Genomic DNA, 19440 nt, shown 5'->3' with positions numbered 1-19440 from the left:
TGCAACATGAAAAATAAATCCATAGCAATGTTGAGAAACCAGATCAAACCCCAGACAGAATTCCAAACAAATTGGTTCCATTATTATTATTTCCTTTAAGCTTGCCATAAACTTAAAATGCTTACCGAGATCATTTGAGTTTCATTCTAGTTCAGTGGTAATTTTCTTACCTCAAGTCAGAAGAGTGTGGGTTCATCCCCAATCTAGCACTTGAGCCCATAATCTAGGCTGACACATCAGTGCAGTACCGAGAGTAAGTCACCAACCATTGTGATGAGATGTTAAACCGAGGCCCCATCTGCCTGCTCGGGTGAATGTAAAAGATCCCATGATGCTATTTGAAGAGGTGTAGGGAGTTCTCCTGGTGTCCTGATCAACATTCCTGTCTCAAACACCAACAAAAACACATTAACTGGTCATTGATCTAATTGCTGTCTGGAATCTTGCTATATACGAAATGACCACACCAACAGCGATCAATTTGGGTGTCAAATGCTTTGGGACATCCTGAGGCCGTGATTAGATGCAAGTTCTTTCTATTTTACCTGCCTGATCCCACAGTTGAGTATGCGCAGAGGACATTTACAGAGCATTGTCGGGTGATCTGTTGGGCTGGCCAGGCAAAAGCTTCAATTCCAATGCTATTTTTTTTATATATCAGCAATTGATAACCAGTGTCCACAACTCTACAAACCCGGTCAGCATGACCACTGATGGTTGACATTCATGTATTGCTGTCACTGACCTGGTTGCCCTCGCAAAATTTCAAGGCTGCACAAAAATACGAAAAGCCCTTTAGTAAAAGGCCAGTTACAATCTGTGAATCCTAAGGCAGAGTAATGTTCTATTTGCTTACTCTAAACTTTTCAAATTGGGTCCTCTTGACCGGTCTGACATTCTGAATGATTTCCCTTACCTCTGCCACATTTTACCTGGAGGGGGAGGGAAGGATTATCAGTATTACACATCTGGGCTGTTTAGATGCCCAAGCTAACTGCACCCCTCAAGGCCATTCCAGACTAACAGTAATCCTGCTTTTGCATTGTCTTATTATGTGTTCTGTTTTCTACAGTGTCTCATCCCAAGAACAATTACTCTGCCAGATCGAGGTGTAGCTCTGTGTCGTCTATGTCTGTGACAAGTCGGAGTGATGTTTCAGCACCACCTACTCCTGACTGTGCCTCAGACGCCAGCCTTACTAAACCAGCAAAGAAGACTCCGTCTTCAGGAGATGTTTCCACTGCCACAGCTAATGCTGCAAACCAAACATTCGTGTCAAATCGACCGGTATGAAGTGCTAATGCGCTCTTTCTACATCCTCCCATCACCAAATAAAATAATTTTGTAACCAAGTAATTCTAGTCTCTTGATTAGTACATTAATGTGAATAAAACGCGCTCAGAACTGCATGTTGTGCATGAAGTGCTAGAACATTTGTGGGTGGAGAAGCTGTTTAGTCTCGATTTAGGTGAGTTCACCATTTCAAGTTGTCTAGGTAAACATCAAACAGAAGTGAACTGCTTCCCACACAGATGGAGTCGATCCAGACCACGCTGATGGACTTCCTAATGGTGGATTCGGAGCTGCCAAGGAAAATGCCATCCGTTGGTCTTGGCAGGATGGGTGATAGTGGAGGAGGCCTTTTTTTAAAAATACAAACATTAGGAGAGATGTTAAATGCTTGCAAACGTGAACTGTTTTTTAAATAAATAATGCTTTACCTGTAAATATTGCAGTTATAACATGCATCCTGAATGGACTAAAACTTTAAGCAGCTCACATACTCCACCCATCCCTACTTGATATTTCAACAGTTTATTACATGGCAGAGCATAATGTATAGTCTTTACTGGCATGGAATTTAAATTGTTGTCTGTTTATCACCCCACAATGCAGAGCAGATTGCTGGCACACTCTTGGAGGACTTGCTAGAAGTGCATTTAACACTTGGCTATGCACTAACTGGCACTGCTAGCATCCATGGCAAATCTGAGCAGAATTGAATACGACTGCAGAAACAAAAATAAGTTGCAGTGTGGATGTAATGATGTAAAGTATATCTCTTAATTGTGGTGTTCTGCCCTTTAAAAGGTGTTCCATGGAAATAGGAGACCAGGTTACCGACCTCGAGAGAATAGGATAAATGGCCCAAGCCACTTTGGAAGAAATGATGATAGAACTCGATACCGGAACGGACCCAGGAATTACTCCAACGCGCGATACAACCCACAGACCGCACCCCATGGTTTTACCACTGATCAGAGCCAAATGCATTCGACAGCTTCCAGTGACGCAGCTGCACCTTCTGCCCCCAGGCCGTCCTCCTTACCTCCTGCTCCTGCCGGTGCCCTTCCTCAACGTAGGCCAAGATCAAATGGAAATGAAGCCCCTGTGAACTCCTGAAAGTTTGATGTCCAGCAACTTACCAGTGTCCCAGCTAGATGTGATAAAACACAATGAGTTTACATTCACCTTGTCTGTGCCACCTTTGGTCTTGCGATCTGTTTCTTTTCCTTTTCCAGATCAACTTTTCCATCTGTTCAAGTTTTTGAATTAGTAGTGTCTGTAATGTTGCTCATCTCTTCTGGAAGAGGGAGCAGCACTTGGCTGTAGCTTAGACATGTTATTTAAACATTGTTGCTGCCTGGTCTGTCGTGGTTAAATCAGCTAGCTTTACTTTGTACACTAATGGTGTTTTTTTTTCAAGAAATCACTATGCATCTCAAATTGTTAGGAATGAAAGTGCCTTGTACCTTTAGTGTCTGTCACAACCACTTAACTATCCCAGACCACACTTAAAAAATAAAACTCAACCAAGGACCAAAGACCTTCAAACTTTGCTGCCATAGGTGTACTAGAGATCACAATTTAATTGTAACAGGGCACATGTGATTGCTTTTTTTTGTTCTGCTCTATATGGTGGTTATGTATTTGGATGGAACTGTTTTAGTAGTGAACTGCCTGAAACATGTGCTGCAGACAACAACATGCCAACAGGATGCCAGAATCTCAGCATCACTTCCTATTCATGTCAGGCTGCATTCACTCTGACGATAGCGTAGGTGCAGAGTGGTCTCCCTTCACACTGACATTGCAGTTACATTCTGAATCCAGGTCCTGACCAGCGTGAAATAGAGCAAGACTCACCTGGAGGAGTTTGTCTCTGCTTCCTTTGAGTCCATTCTAGCCATTACATCAAATTTACATCCCGCAAATTCAATGTCTGTGTGAAGCCAAAACCACTTTGCACTGATGCTAAAACTTGTACTGTGAATGCAGAAGAGCTGATGCAAAATTTAGGTGGTATCTGCTGCTGAATTAACTTGTACTGGTTGCTGTTCTGTTACCCCCAGAGTTTCTGTATTTGTCTCAAAATAGAAATTCACAGCTCTGAAAAGAGCAAATCTACTTTCAGTGCTATGACTGAAGTGACCCTAAATTCCCTTCCAAAATAGGGTTTATACATTGAGGTGGCAGGAATGTAGTATGATGCCACTAAATGTCTGATGCATCCTTGAGAAAATAATCTGCTGCTGGTCTGAGCATGCCCGTAATCTGCTGCTGGTCTGAGCATGCCCGTGATCTGATGCGTTCCAGGTGAGGGGGGAAATCAAACCACAAGTGACTTCATTTAAACAGGGTTGTAGATTCCAACCCATCTGGCCAAGCAGACTAATAAAAGCATTAAATGGAAAATCTACAGGAGATGTTGTAAATGGATGCCCCTTTGGTCTCCCATTAGTTACTTTGACTTGTAGATTTTTTGCTGATAAATCGTTCTTTTTTTTCTTCTTTAAAGCCATGGTGCTATTTTTTCCTCGTCGATAGAATAAACAGGTAAAGTAACAAAAAAAAGTTACTAGCTTGATTGCTTTGATAGCTGCATTTTAGTAAGTGAATGATTATTCAAACCATGCCCATTGTATGCTTGTAGTGATTATTCTGTAATTGAGAAGTGAAGCACAGAGAGCAGCAGCTAGTGTATTTTAAAAGTAATTAACACCCATATTAAAATGCAATATCTTCTAAAATTGAGTCAGAAGTGTGATTTTGTTCCCTCAGGCTAGTAATGCTGACTTCTGAATACTGACAGGAAAAACAAATTAGTCTTAAATTTTAAAACTTTCATTTGTATCAAATGCTGTTTTACTCCAGCCCCTTCCAGTTTTATGTGCTTTGCGAGTGTTCAGATCATTATGAAAGTTAGAATGAGAGGAACGGCTATGCAGCCTTCTTTCTGGGTTCATATTTATGGTCCACTCAGATCATTTCACCCCTCTCGGGCTTTGGTACCAAGTCCATATCCCTTTTATTCTCTATTGAATTAAGAATCTTAGTTGAGACTTTTAAAAGAAATAAATTGCGTTCACAACCAGTGTAGTAGGTGGAAGACTATTCTGAAGTGTGAAGTAGTTACATTAAGGGTTATTGTGATTAGCTCCTACACATTTGATGAGACAAGGGATCATGTCACAGATTCACTGAGCATATTTCTGGCAGTTCAGCAGCGAAATGCTGGCTGCCTAGCATCAGACCAATAATTGAGAGTGCAGTATAGTGGCTTCCTATTTGCAAAACTGAATCTGAATCCTCCAAATCTACAGTATGTTGGTGGCATGTTGGTACATTATGGCTGCATCTCAGGCAGTGTAATCACTGCTCCCTCTTAGCGCAAGTATCGTCCTGACATATGTCATGTATTTAAAATTTAGTTGATGAATAAAGCAGTATTCAAAACTAATCCTTGTACAGATGTGGCTTTTTTCCCCTTTTTTTTTAATAGTTGTATCCAGTCTGGAAAAAAATCTAAAGCAAGACTACACACTATCCTTGGAGATTTTACCCTGGGTATAATGACTGTATTACATAAGTTCGTCCCTGATCTGTCTTGGGGAGTATCGAATTGCAAACTAGTAGAGTAAATGAATTTGCAGAATTATAGTTTGTAAGATGGCAAGTCTATGAAAGTCTTTTATGACGTGCAAACTTGATGCTGACCTAACCATCACACTGCTAATAACCTATTTTAGTGAGTTCTTGGTGAAATGGGCGGATGAAATGTAATGCCGAGAAGTGTAAAGTGATGCATTTTGGGAGGAAGAATGTGGCGAGGTAGTATAAACAATGTTGAAAGAGGTACAGGAACAGAGACCTGGGGGTTCACACACACACAATGTTGAAGGTGGCAAGATCAGTTAAATCATACAGAAATCCTTGGATTTATAAATAGATGCACAACAGTACAAAAGCAAGGATGTTATGCTGAACCAATCACTGGTTAGGCCTCAGCTGGAGTATTGTGGCCAATTCTGGGCACTGGACTTTTGAAAAGATGTCAAGACCTTGGAGAGTGCAGAGGAGATCTTAATTATTTTGATTGAGTTTGTTTTTACTCCCATTCTTTGAATTAGTTGGGAGGATGTGGGGTCGGGAAAAGGCAGCTGTACTCATTTCTGGAGTTTAAACAATACTAAATGTAACTAACTGATTATGATGCCTATTAAATGTCCCACTAGTGGGTGGAATTCACCCAAAAACAGCTGCAATCACAGGAGAACTTGGGTACAGCTGTGTCTTGAAAGATTGAATGGCAAGGTTAAAAAAATACTTGAGTTTTTTGTTCAAATTCATTTTTTAAAGAAATAATCCAAATGCAAAATCTGGACCTTAACAGTCTCAGCTCCTTGGAGAGAGCACACCATTTAAAAGACTGCCCAGAAGGTGCCCCGTGCTTGCATCCAGCCGTCTTGATATAACAGGAAAGTGCTGTCTTCCGAAACACTCACACCAAATGATTGGACATAATGTGTAAAACATTAATCAGACAGAAGTCGATGCTGTTTACTGGTGGCACCATGTCACTTGCGAGATTATTTGTAACAAGGAACATCTGAGCTGCAGTTATATTATCCCTTTGAAGTGGTTTCTGCTTCGAGGTGGGTTGTGATTCCAGAGTGCAGTGGGGCAAGACCTGCTTTTGGAAGCTCTATTGTGGTTGGACAGCCTGGCAAAACTTACAGCTGAAGATTAATTAGTGTCTCGGGCAAAATACTGAGAGCATACAACTGAGTGAGCCCTGTCAGGAGGAGGGAGGAGGAGAATCAATTTTTTTTAAAAAAGCAATTCCGTGTTGGTTAAGTGAGAGGTACCCCTTGAGAAGTCCCAGGTATTTAGTATTGTGTTTCAAACGGGACTGCAATGTAATTTACTAAACCCAAATGTGGAGCCCTGTATAGCTTCTATTTTATCTGTCAAACTTTCTATGGGGCCAGAGATGCAGCAGTGAATAAACAATTGGGGAGGGGTTGAATCAGGAACAACTGGGACATTTGGGGGAGGGGACATATAACCTATGCCAAAAATTATCTTCCCTATTTCTCCATGATTGAAGATACAAGCTAGGGAGATCCTGTGGTTCACATCCACTTATTGCTGTCAGTATGACATAAGAATAAAGCCAAAATGCTTTATATCACATCAGCATTGGCAGTCCCTCAGAGTTGAGGATGACTTGCTTCCACTCTGAGTTCTCGGGTGACTGAACAGTCCAATACAGGAATTACAGTCTCTGTTACAGGTGCGACAGACAGTAGTTGAAGGAAAGGGAGGATGGAGTATCTAGTTTGCCGCACGCTCCTTCCAATGTCTGCGCTTGGTTTCTGCTTGCTCTTGACAACGAGACTAGGTCCTCAGCGCCCTCCCAGATGCACTTCTTCCACTTTGGGCGGTCTTGGGCCAGGGATTCCCAGGTGTTGGGGGGGGATGTTGCACTTCATCAAACATAGAAAATAGGTGCAGGAGTAGGCCCTTTGAGCCTGCACCACCATTCAATAAGATCACCTCAGTACCCCTTTCCTGCTTTCCCTCATACCCCTTGATCCCTTTAGCCATCAGGGCCATATCTAACTCCCTCTTGATGCCAGTTCATTGGATATATTCAACAACTCTCTGCAGTAGGGAATTCCACAGGTTAACAACTCAGTAAATAAGTTTCTCCTCATCTCAGTCCTAAATGGCCTACCCCTTATCCTAAGACTATGTCCCCTGGTTCTGGACTTCCCGAACATCGGAAATATTCTTTCTGCATCTAACCTGTCCAGTCCTGTCAAGAATTTTATATGTTTCTATGAGATCCCTTCATCCTTCTAAACACCAGTGAATACAGGCCCAGTTGATCCAGTCTCTCCTCCTGTCATAAGAACATAAGAATTAGGAACAGGAGTAGGCCATCTAGCCCCTCGAGCCTGCTCCACCATTCAACAAGATCATGGTTGATCTGGCTGTGGACTCAGCTCCACTTACCCGCCCGCTCCCCATAACCCTTAATTCCCTTGGTTAAAAATCTATCTATCTATGACTTGAATATATTCAATGAGCTAGCCTCAACTGCTTCCTTGGGCAGAGAATTCCACAGATTCACAACCCTCTGGGAGAAGAAATTCCTTCTCAACTCTGTTTTAAATTGGCTCCCCCGTATTTTGAGGCTGTGCCCCTCTAGTTCTAGTCTCCCCGACCAGTGGAAACAACCTCTCTGCCTCTATCTTATCTATCCCTTTCATCATTTTAAATGTTTCTATAAGATCACCCCTCATCCTTCTGAACTCCAACGAGTAAAGACCCAGTCTACTCAATCTATCATAAGGTAACCCCCTCATCTCTGGAATCAGCCTAGTGAATCGTCTCTGTACCCCCTCCAAAGCTAGTATATCCTTCCTTAAGTAAGGTGACCAAAACTGCACGCAGTACTCCAGGTGCGGCCTCACCAATACCCTATACAGTTGCAGAAGGACCTCCCTGCTTTTGTACTCCATCCCTCTCGCAATGAAGGCCAACATTCCATTCGCCTTCCTGATTCCCAAAAAGTTAGTTTGCAGGTATTCATGCACAAGGACCCCCAGGTCCCTCTGCACCGCAGCATGTTGTAATTTCTCCCCATTCAAATAATATTCCCTTTTACTGTTTTTTTTCCCCCTCCCAAGGTGGATGACCTCACACTTTCCGACATTGTATTCCATCTGCCAAACCTTAGCCCATTCGCTTAACCTATCTAAATCTCTTTGCAGCCTCTGAGTCCTCTACATAACCCGCTTTCCCACTAATCTTTGTGTCATCTGCAAATTGTGTTACACTACACTGTCCCCTCTTCCAGGTCATCTATGTATATTGTTAACAGTTGTGGTCCCAGCACCGATCCCTGTGGCACACCACTAACCACCGATTTCCAACCCAAAAAGGACCCATTTATCCCGACTCTCTGCTTTCTGTTCGCCAGCCAATTCTCGATCCATGCTAATACATTTCCACTGACCCCGCGTACCTTTATCTTCTGCAGTAACCTTTTGTGTGGCACCTTATCGAATGCCTTTTGAAAATCTAAAAACACCACATCCATCCATACACCTCTATCCACCATGCTCGTTATATCCTCAAAGAATTCCAGTAAATTAGTTAAACATTATTTCCCCTTCATGAATCCATGCTGCGTCTGCTTGATTGCACTATTCCTATCTAGATGTCCCGCTATTTCTTCCTTAATAGTTTCAAGCATTTTCCCCACTACCGATGTTAAACTAACCGGCCTATAGTTACCTGCCTTTTGTCTGCCCCCTTTTTTAAACAAAAGGTGTTATATTAGCTGCTTTCCAATCCGCTGGTACCTCCCCAGAGTCCAGAGAATTTTGGTAGATTATAACGAATGCATCTGCTATAACGTCCGCCATCTCTTAATACCCTGGGATACATTTCATCAGGACCAGGGGACTTGTCGACCTTGAATCACATTAGCCTGTCCAGCACTACCCCACTAGTGATAGTGATTGTCTCCAGGTCCTCCCTTCCCACATTCCTGTGACCAGCAATTTCTGGCATGGTTTCTGTGTCTTCCACAGTGAAGACCGAAGCAAAATAATTGTTTAAGGTCTCAGCCATTTCCACATTTCCCATTATTAAATCCCCCTTCTCATCTTCTAAGGGACCAACATTTACTTTAGTCACACTTTTCCGTTTTATATATCTGTAAAAGCTTTTACTATCCGTTTTTATGTTTTGCGCAAGTTTACCTTCGTGATCTATCTTTCCTTTCTTTATTGCTTTCTTAGTCATTCTTTGCTGTCGTTTAAAATTTTCCCAATCTTCTATTTTCCCACTAACCTTGGCCACTTTATACGCATTGGTTTTTAATTTGATGCTCTCAATTTCCTTGGTTATCCACGGCTGGTTATCCCTTCTCTTACCGCCCTTCTTTTTCATTGGAATATATTTTTGTTGAGCACTATGAAAGAGCTCCTTAAAAGTCCTCCACTGTTCCTCAATTGTGCCACCGTTTAGTCTGTGTTCCCAGTCTACTTTAGCCAACTCTGCCCTCATCCCACTGTAGTCCCCTTTGTTTAAGCATAGTACGCTCGTTTGAGACACTACTTCCTCACCCTCAATCTGTATTACAAATTCAACCATACTGTGATCACTCATTCCAAGAGGGTCTTTTACTAGGAGATCGTTTATTATTCCTGTCTCATTACACAGGACCAGATCTAAGATAGCTTGCTCCCTTGTAGGTTCTGTAACATACTGTTCTAAGAAACAATCCCGTATGCATTCTATGAATTCCTCCTCCAGGCTACCCCGTGCGATTTGATTTGACCAATCGATATGTAGGTTAAAATCTCCCATGATTACTGCCGTTCCTTTTTCACATGACTCCATTATTCCCTTGTTTATTGTCCGCCCCACCGTGAAGTTATTATTTGGGGGCTTATAAACTACACCCACCAGTGACTTTTTCCCCTTACTATCTCTAATCTCCACCCACAATGATTCAACATTTTGTTCATTAGAGCCAATATCGTCTCTCACAACTGCCCTGATATCATCCTTTATTAACAGAGCTACCCCACCTCCTTTCTGAATTGTCAGATACCCCTGTATGTTTATTTCCCAGTCTTGACTACCCTGCAACCACGTTTCTGTAATGGCCACTAAATCATACCCATTTGTAATGATTTGTGCCATCAACTCATTTACTTTATTTCGAATGCTGCGTGCGTTTAGGTAGAGTGTTTTAATACTAATTTTTAAACCATGATTTTTTAGTTTTGACCCCTCCTGCAGCCCCTTTACATTGTGGCCCTTTTTGTTTTTTGCCTTGGGTTTCTCTGCCCTCCACTTTTACTCATCTCCTTTGTCTTTTGCCTCCTTTTTGTTTCCCTGCATTGGTTCCCTGCCATATTAGTTTAACTCCTCCCCAACAGCACGAGCAAACACTCCCCCTTGGACATTGGTTCCGGTCCTGCCCAGATGCAGACCGTCCGGTTTGTACTGGTCCCACCTCCCCCAGAACCGGTTCCAATGCCCCAGGAATTTGAATCCCTCCCTGCTGCACCACTGCTCAAGCCACGTATTCATCTGAGCTATCCTGCGATTCCTACTCTGACTAGCACGTGGCACTAGTAGCAATCCTGAGATTACTACTTTTGAGGGCTTACGTTTTAATTTAGCTCCTTAAATTCATCTCGTAGGACCTCATCCTTTTCTTTTACCTATATCGTTGGTACCAATGTGCACCACGACAACTGGCTGTTCACCCTCCCTTTTCAGAATGTCCTGCACAGAGACATCCTTTACCCTTGCACCAGGGAGGCAACATACCATCCTGGAGTCTCGGTTGCAGCCGCAGAAACGCCTATCTATTCCCCTTACAATCGAATCCCCTATCACTATCGCTCTCCCACTCTTTTTCCTGCCCTCCTGTGCAGCAGAGCCAGCCACAGTGCCATGAACTTGGCTGCTGCTGCCCTCCCCTGATGAGTCATCCCCCTCAACAGTACTCAAAGCGGTGTATCTGTTTTGCAGGGCGATGACCACAGGGGACCCCTGCACTACCTTCCTTGCACTACCTTCCTTGCACTGCTCTTCCTGCTGGTCTTCCATTCTCTAGCTGGCTGTGGACCCTTCACCTGCGGTAAGACCAACTCACTAAACGTGCTATTTACGTCATTCTCAGCATCGTGGATGCTCCAGAGTGAATCCACCCTCAGATCTAATTCCGCAACGCGGTCCGTCAGGAGCTGGAGGCGGATACACTTCCTGCACACGTAGTCATCAGGGACACCGGAAGTGTCCCCGAGTTCCCACATGGCACAGGAGGAGTATATCACGTGACCGAGCTCTCCTGCCATGACTTAACCCTTAGATACACTTAAATTGGCAACAACAGTGCTAAAGTTTACTCACTGATAAAGAGAAAAAAGAAAAACTACTCACCAATCACCAGCCACCAGCCAATCACTTACCCCCTTGGCTGTGACGTCACCTTTCTGTTTCTGGTGAACCTTTGCTGCACTCCCTTAATAGCAAGAACGTCCTTCCTCAGATTAGGAGACCAAAACTGAACACAATATTCCAGGTGAGGCCTCACCAAGGCCCTGTACAACTGCAGTAAGACCTCCCTGCTCCTATACTCTCATTCCTTAACATGCCATTTCCCCCCTTCACCACCTGCTGTACCTGCATGCCAATTTTCAATGACTTATGTACCATGACACCCTGGTCTTGTGACACCTCCCCTTTTCCTAATCTGCTGCCATTCAGATAATATTCTGCTTTCGTGTTTTTGCCCCCAAAGTGGATAACCTCACATTTTATCCACATTATACTGCATCTGCCATGCATTTGCCCACTCACCTAACCTGTCCAAGTCACCCTGCAGCCTCTTCGTGACCTTCTCACAGCTCACACCGCCACCCAGTTTAGTGTCATCTGCAAACTTGGAAATATTACATAATTCCTTCATCTAAATCATTAATGTAAGCTTTGAGGGTGTCCTTGAAGCATTTCCTCTGCCCACCTCGGGCTCACTTGCCGTGATAAAGCTCCACGTAGAGCACTTGCTTTGGGAGTCTCGTGTCGGGTATGCGGCCTGCCCAACAGAGCTGATCAAGTATGGTCAGTGCCTCAATGCTGGGGATGTTGGCCTGATTGAGAACACTAACTGTGCGTCTGTCCTCCCAGGGGATTTGCATAATCTTGTGAAGGCAGTGCTGGTGGTACTGTATGTAGTCTACGTCTGAGTCATATAGGAGGGTGGGTATCACTGCTGCCCTGTAGCCCATAAGCTTGGTGCCAGATGCGAGATTCTGGTCTGCAAACACACTCTCTCTCAGGCGACCGACAGTTGCGGTGGTGCACTGAAGGCGGTGTTGGACCTAGTCATCGACATCTACCTTTGCTGACAGTAGGCTCCTGAGGAATGGGAAATGGTCCACGTTGTCCAAAGCCGCATCGTGCATTTTGATGACCAGTGGGGCAGTTCTGCGGCAGGGTCAGGTAAAAAAACAGGATGAGGTCCTACAAGCTGAATTTAAGGAGCTAGGAGTAAAATTAAAAAGTAGGACCTCAAAGTTAGTAATCTCAGGATTGCTACCAGTACCATATGCTAGGCAGAGTAGGAATTGCAGAATAGTTCAGATGAATACATGGCTTGAGGAATGATGCGAGGAGAGATTCAAATTCCTGGGACATTGGAACCGGTTCTGGGGGGAGGTGGGACCAGTACAAACCGGACGGTCTGCACCTAGGCAGGACTGGAACCGATGTCCTAGGAGGAATGTTTGCTAGTGCTGTTGGGGAGGGGTTAAACTAACATGGCAGAGGGATGGGAACCTATGCAGGGAGGCAGAGAGAAGTAAAAAGAGGGCAGAAGCAAAAGGTAGGAAGGAGAAAAGCAAGAGTGGAGGGTAGAGAAATCCAGGAGGACCATATTACAACTATTCTAATAGGACAAAGTGTGTTTTTAAAAAAACAAGCCTGAAGGCTCGGAGTCTCACTGCGAGGAGCATTCGTAATAAGGTGGACGAATTAACTACGCAGATAGCTGTTCACGGATATGATGTAATTGGGATTACGGAGACATGGCTCCAGAGTAACCAAGGCTGGGAACTCAACATCCAGAGGCATTCAATATTCAGGAAGGACGGACAAGGAAAAGGAGGTGGGGTAGCGTTAATGGTTAAAGAGGAGTTTAACACAATAATAAGGAAGGACATTAGCGTGGATGATGTGGAATCTATATGGGTAGAGCTGCGAAACACCAAAGGGCAGAAAACGTTAGTGGGAGTTGTGTACAGACCACCAAACAATAGTAATGAGGATGGGGATGGCATCCAACAGAAAATTAGGGACACGTGCAATAAGGGTACAGCAGTTAGCATGGGTGACTTTAACCTACATATTGATTGGGCTAACCAAACTGTTAATACTGTGGAGGATTTCCTGGAGTGTATAAGGGATGGTTTTCTAGACCAATATGTCGAGGAACCAACCAAAGAGCAGGCCATCCTAGACTGGGTTCTGTGTAACGAGAGAGAATTCATTAGCAATCTGGTCGTGCGGGGCCCCTTGGAGAAGAGTGACCATAATATGGTAGAATTCTTTATTAAGATGGAGAGCGACACAGTTAATTCAGAGACTAGGGTCCTGAACTTAAAGAAAGGAAACTTCGATGGTATGAAACGTGAATTGGCTAGAATAGACTGGCGAATGATACTTAAAGGGTTGACGGTGGATAGGCAATGGCAGATACTTAAAGATCACATGGATGAATTACAACTATTGTACATCCCTGTCTGACGTAAAAATAAAACAGCCACGGTTGAGCCACCTTTCCGAACAAGGAAAATTAGGGATAGTGTTAAATCCAAGGAAGAGGCATTTCAATTGGCCAGAAAAAGTAAACCTGAGGACTGGGAGAAATTTAGAACTCAGCAGAGGACAAAGGGTTTAATTAGGAGGGGGAAAATAGAGTATGAGTGTAAGCTCGCAGGGAACATAAAAACTCACTGCAAAAGCTTCTATAGATATGTGAAGAGAAAAAGATTAGTGAAGACAAATGTAAGTCCCTTGCAGTCAGAATCAGGTGAATTCATAATGGGGAACAAGGAAATGGCAGACCAATTGAACAAATACTTTGGTTCAGTCTTCACTAAGGAAGACACGAATAACCTCCCGAAAATACTAGGGGACCGAGGGTCTAGCGGGAAGGAGGAACTGAGGGAAATCCTTATTAGTCAGGAAATGGTGTTTGGGAAACTGATGGGACTGAAGGCCGATAAATCCCCAGGGCCTGATAGTCTGCATCCCAGAGTACTTAAGGAGTGGCCCTAGAAATAGTAGATGCATTGGTGATCATTTTCCAAAATTCCATGGAATCTGGTTCAGTTCCTATGGATTGGAGGGTAGCTAATGTAACCCCACTTTTTTTTTTAAAAAGGGAGGGAGAGAGAAAACACGGAATTATAGACCAGTTAACCGGACATCGGTGGTGGGGAAAATGCTGGAATCAATTATTAAAGATGTAATAGCAGCACATTTGGATAGCAGTGACAGGATTGGTCCAAGTCAGCATGGATTTATGAAAGGGAAATCATGCTTGACAAATCTTCTGGAATTTTTTGAGGATGTAACTAGTAGAGTGGATAAGGGAGAACCAGTGGATGTGGTGTATTTGGACTTTCAAAAGGCTTTTGACAAGGTCCCACACAAGAGATTAGTGTGCAAAATTAAGGCACATGGTATTGGGGGTAATGTATTGACGTGGATAGAGAACTAGTTGGCAGACAGGAAGCAAAGAGTGGGAATAAATGGGTCCTTTTCAGAATGGCAGGCAGTGACTTGTGGGGTGCCGCAAGGTTCAGTGCTGGGACCCCAGCTATTTACAATATACATTAATGATTTGGACAAAGGAATTGAATGCAATATCTCCAAGGTTGCAGATGACACTAAGCTGGGTGGCAGTGCGAGCTGTGAGGAGGACGCCAAGAGGCTGCAGGGTGACTTGGACAGGTTAGGTGAGTGGGCAAACGCGTGGCAGATGCAGTGTAATGTGGATAATGTGAGGTTATCCACTTTGGTGGCAAAACACGAAGGCAGACTATCTGAATGGCGGCAGATTAGTAAAAGGGGAGGTGCAACGAGACCTGGGTGTCATGGTACATCAGTCACTGAAGGTAGGCATGCAGGTGCAGCAGGCAGTAAATAAAGCAAATAGCATGCTGGCCTTCATAGCCAGAGGATTTGAGTATAGAAGCAGGGAGGTCTTGCTGATGTTGTACAGGGCCTTGGTGAGACTACACCTGGAGTAGTGTGTGCAGTTTTGGTCTGAGGAAGGACATTCTTGCTATTGAGAGAGTGCAGCGAAGGTTCACCAGACTAATTCCCGGGATGGCAGGATTGACATAAGAAAGAAAGACTGGATCGGCTAAGCTTATACTCATTGGAATTTAGATGAATGAGAGGGGATCTCATAGAAACATATAAAATTATGACGGGACTGGACAGGTTAGATGCAAGAAGAATGTTCCTGATGTTGGGGAAGTCCAGAACCAGGGGTCACAGTCGAAGGATGAGGGGTAAGCCATTAGGACCGAGATGAGGAGAAACTTCTTCACCCAGAGAGTGGTGAACCTGTGGAATTCTCTGCCACAGAAAGTTGTTGAGTCCAGTTCATTGGATATATTCAAAAGGGAGTTAGATCTGGCCCTTACAGCTAAGGTGAACAGGGGCTATGGAGAGAAGGTGGGAGTGGGGTACTGAAGTTGCATGATCAGTCATGATTATATTGAATGGCGGTGCAGGCTCAAAGGGCCGAATGGCCTGCTCCTGCACCTATTTTCTATGTTTCTATGGTGGCGGACCTTTGTCTTACGGATGTTTCGTATAAGGCCTATGCTTTCGTATGCCTCGGTGAAGGTGTCGATGATGGCTTGGAGTTCAGCCTCTCAGTGTCATCCGCGCACTGCAGGTCGATGACAGAGGATGGGACAACCTTGGATCTAGCCTGAAGGTGGCGCAAGTTGAACAGATTCCCATTAGTTCTATAATTTAGTTCCAATGCAGCAGGGAGATGAAGCATTGCAGCAAGGAAGAGCATTATTGTGATGACACAGTCTTGCTTGATCTCGGTCCGGACGTGGATTGCGTCTGTGGTGGGTCCGTTGGTCAGGATCACAGCTTGCATATTATCGTGGAGAGGATGGTGACAAACTTGAGGGCAGCCAAAACGGAGGAGGACGCTCCATAAGCCCTCACGGTTGACTGGCAAAGGCCTTTGTGAGGTCAAAGGCAGCCATATTCGGGTTGGTGCTGTCACTTGCTGTCAGTATGACATACAAGCGTAAAGCCAAAATGTTTTATATCACAAAACAAGATTGAAGGCTTTGGTTCTCGAAATAACTAAAAAGGGGCTGCTATTCATTTATATTCTATGAATATCTGTGTAAATAAGGGGTCACAAGGCTGCTTTTTCACTCTGAAGTTATGCATTTTCAGCTGCACTCATACAGCCAGTGTCCAGTTTTGTCCCCTCCTGCCGAGGTTACCCATGCTGGGATGCAGTTCCAAGAGTACTAACCACCCTGATACCTCACCAACATAGCCATTCTTAATGGGTGAGCCTTGACTATGTCAACAGGCTATTGTCACAGAAGGCAGCACAGCTGACCCTGAACCCATTATCACAATGTCTGCACACGTACTTTTCACCAAGCATCATTCGCCAGGAAAACCATTCATGCCACATCAAATAGAAGCCCAATGGGACTGATCCGGAGAAAGATGCAATGTTCATGAAAAGACAGAGGCTATGAAATGCCCCACTGTTGATTAAGAGAATCTGTAAAGCTAAGATTAACAATCTTTCATACTAATTGATTCCAGACCAGACATATGGTGATAAATGGCTTGAAGATCTTGCCATTTGTCTATCCATTGAAACTGAAGGAGTCAGCGTTCAGAGGGAGTCAGATAAATAGAGAGACTATGTCAGGGCAGGAGAAATGTTCAGGAACTCAACAATGGAGTCCTGCTGAGCACAGCACTCACCTGATAAGTACCTATTTATAACAAAGATTAGATTCAACTGTTTCTTATAAGAGAACAACAATTGTGAGTCAACTTCATCTAAACAAATGGTAGGTATGCAAAAATAAAAAGCTTTACAGATCTGGAGAAATATTCGTGCCAGCTATATCCACAGGGAATGTGAAGGTAAGATGAGAATGGTGATGTTTATCACCCTGCCACTGCTGGGATCTGAGCTCCAGCCCCTTTCCCACATAACACATTTCTATAAAGTGACAAATTACAGTTTTACCACAAATGACAATGAGATAAATATTGTCTGCATCTTATTTAGGAAGTTATTTTTGCTTTTGTGATGGTGTGTTGTGAATGTCATTAAACCAAGACAGAAATTTACTATCTAAATTTAGCAAAGTAAATTCAATCACAAGTGAGAATTTCATTTACCAGTATTGAGGGAAAGTCTGAATCCCATCAAATCCATCATCCATCTGCAGAATCTGTAACCTTCGTGTCAGCAATGTCCTGGGACAGGTAAATCATCAAGACCAAATTTCAGAGCACAGAAATGGCTATTTAAATAGAATCGTACAGCACAAGAGGCCATCCAGCTCATTTATACCTGTGCTGGCTCTGAAAGAACTATTCACTTAGTCCCGTAAGAAATAGGAGTAGGCCATTTGACCCCTTGAAACTGCTCTGCCATTTAATAAGATCATGGCTGATCAGATCATGGATTCAGCTGGTCATGGTTTCTTAATATGGGAGCTCTCCTTGTTGAGATGCTTAAAGAGACCCCTCCCAACCCCACCCATATCCATTTTATTTTGGGAAACTCCTTTGAAGGCAAAAGCAAGCGCAAAATCCGAGCCCAAACCAATTAAAACTGTTTTCCCAATAGTATTTTTACTATTTGAGGCCCATAATCCTATACAGTGTCTGCTTGATAGTCACTCTCAGGAATGATCTAACATGTTGCACCACAGAATGATAGAATGCGGCTCTGCACCCAAATTACTACATTACACAATGAGCTCCTGGCCTTACTTTGGCCACTTTGGGTAGTTCCTAAATGGAGGCCATGCACTTCCTCACAGGAGGGGGCGGGGGAGGGAGAAAGCACTGCAGGCCAAATGTTTCCAATAAACCTATAGGATCTATAGTTCCATAGAGCCATCTTACTGTTTACATGCTAGGATACCTGTGTCCTACTAGCATTCCCCTGATTTCACTCACTGTACAGCAAGAAAAGCAAAGGGAACAGCACCGAGTCCCACCTCTGCTGGAATCCATAGTGAACCTAGTGATAAATGGAGGTCCACAAACACATGGAGCAGCAGAGCTGGGCCATGCAAGACTGGCAAACAGGCTGCAAGTAACTCTGGCCCCTATTCTGAGTGCCACTGACTGTTAATGGGTAATGCACCAATGTATTTTAAGAACATAAGAAATAGGAGCAAGAGTAAGCCATACGGCCCCTCGAGCCTGCTCCGCCATTCAATAAGATCATGGCTGATCTGATCATGGACTCAGCTCCACTTCCCTGCCCACTCCCCATAACCCTTCACTCCCTTATCACTCAAAAATCTGTCTATTGACATCTTAAATATATTCAATGACCCAGCCTCCACAGCTCTCTGGGGCAGAGAATTCCACAGATTTACAACCCTCAAAGAAATTCCTCATCATCAGTTTTAAATGGGCGGCCCCTTATTCTGAGACTATGTCCCCGAGTTTTAGTTTCCCCCATGAGTGGAAATATCCTCTCTGCATCCACCTTGTCGAGCCCCCTCATTATCTTACATATTTCGATAAGATCATCTATATCATTCTTCTGAACTCCCATGAGTACAGGCCCAACCTATCTTTATACGTCAACCCCCTCATCTCCGGAATCAACCTAGTGAACCTTCTTTGAACTGCCTTCAATGCAAGTATATCCTTCCTTAAATACGGAGACCAAAACTGTACGTAGTACTCCAGGTGTGGCCTCACCAATACCCTGTACAGTTGTAGCAGGACTTCTCTGCTTTTATACTCTATCCCCCTTGCAATAAAGGCCAACATTCCATTTGCCTTCCTGATTACTTGCTGTACCTGCATACTAACTTTTTGTGTTTCATGCACAAGGACCCCCCAGGTCCCTCTGTACTGCAGCACTTTGCAATTATAATTTAAATTATAATTTGCTTTTCTATTTTTTCTGCCAAAGTGAATAACCTCACATTTTCCCACATTATACTCCATCTGCCAATTTTTTGCCCACTCACTTAGCCTGTCTAGATCCCTTTGCAGATTTTGTGTGTCCTCCTCACAATTTGCTTTTCCACCCATCTTTGTATCATCAGCAAACTTGGCTACATTACACTCGGTCCCTTCATCCAAGTCATTGATATAGATTGTAAATAGTTGAGGCCCCAGCACCGATCCCTGTGGCACCTCACTAGTCACTGTTTGCCCATTTATCCCGACTCTGTTTTCTGTTGCCTTTTTGAATTGTTCTTGAAATATTTAATCACTTCCCTCAAAAGCTATTTTGGGCTCTGTAGAGATATGAAACTTTAAAGTATTGAATTTGTGGCACCACAT

General features: G+C 43.7%; 1 protein-coding gene across 4 annotated transcripts in view; it reads left to right on the top strand.

Annotated features, from left to right (window-relative positions):
- The window catches only part of LOC139240967 (spermatogenesis-associated serine-rich protein 2-like), an 87422-nt gene extending 82681 nt beyond the window's left edge, over nt 1-4741 (top strand). For all 4 annotated transcript variants that reach the window (XM_070869575.1, XM_070869577.1, XM_070869576.1 and 1 more), the window contains 2 exons: nt 1073-1287; nt 2092-4741. In XM_070869575.1, coding sequence (XP_070725676.1) covers nt 1073-1287; nt 2092-2403 — 527 coding nt within the window. In that variant the 3' untranslated portion in view covers nt 2404-4741. The remainder of the gene's footprint in view (nt 1-1072; nt 1288-2091) is intronic.
- The last annotated feature ends 14699 nt before the right edge of the window (nt 4742-19440 follow it).

Source organism: Pristiophorus japonicus, chromosome X (assembly GCF_044704955.1).
Source record: "Pristiophorus japonicus isolate sPriJap1 chromosome X, sPriJap1.hap1, whole genome shotgun sequence".
NCBI lineage: Eukaryota > Metazoa > Chordata > Chondrichthyes > Pristiophoridae > Pristiophorus > Pristiophorus japonicus.
Note: the sequence above shows the minus strand (reverse complement) of the source record. Positions and strands in the feature narration are given on the sequence as shown.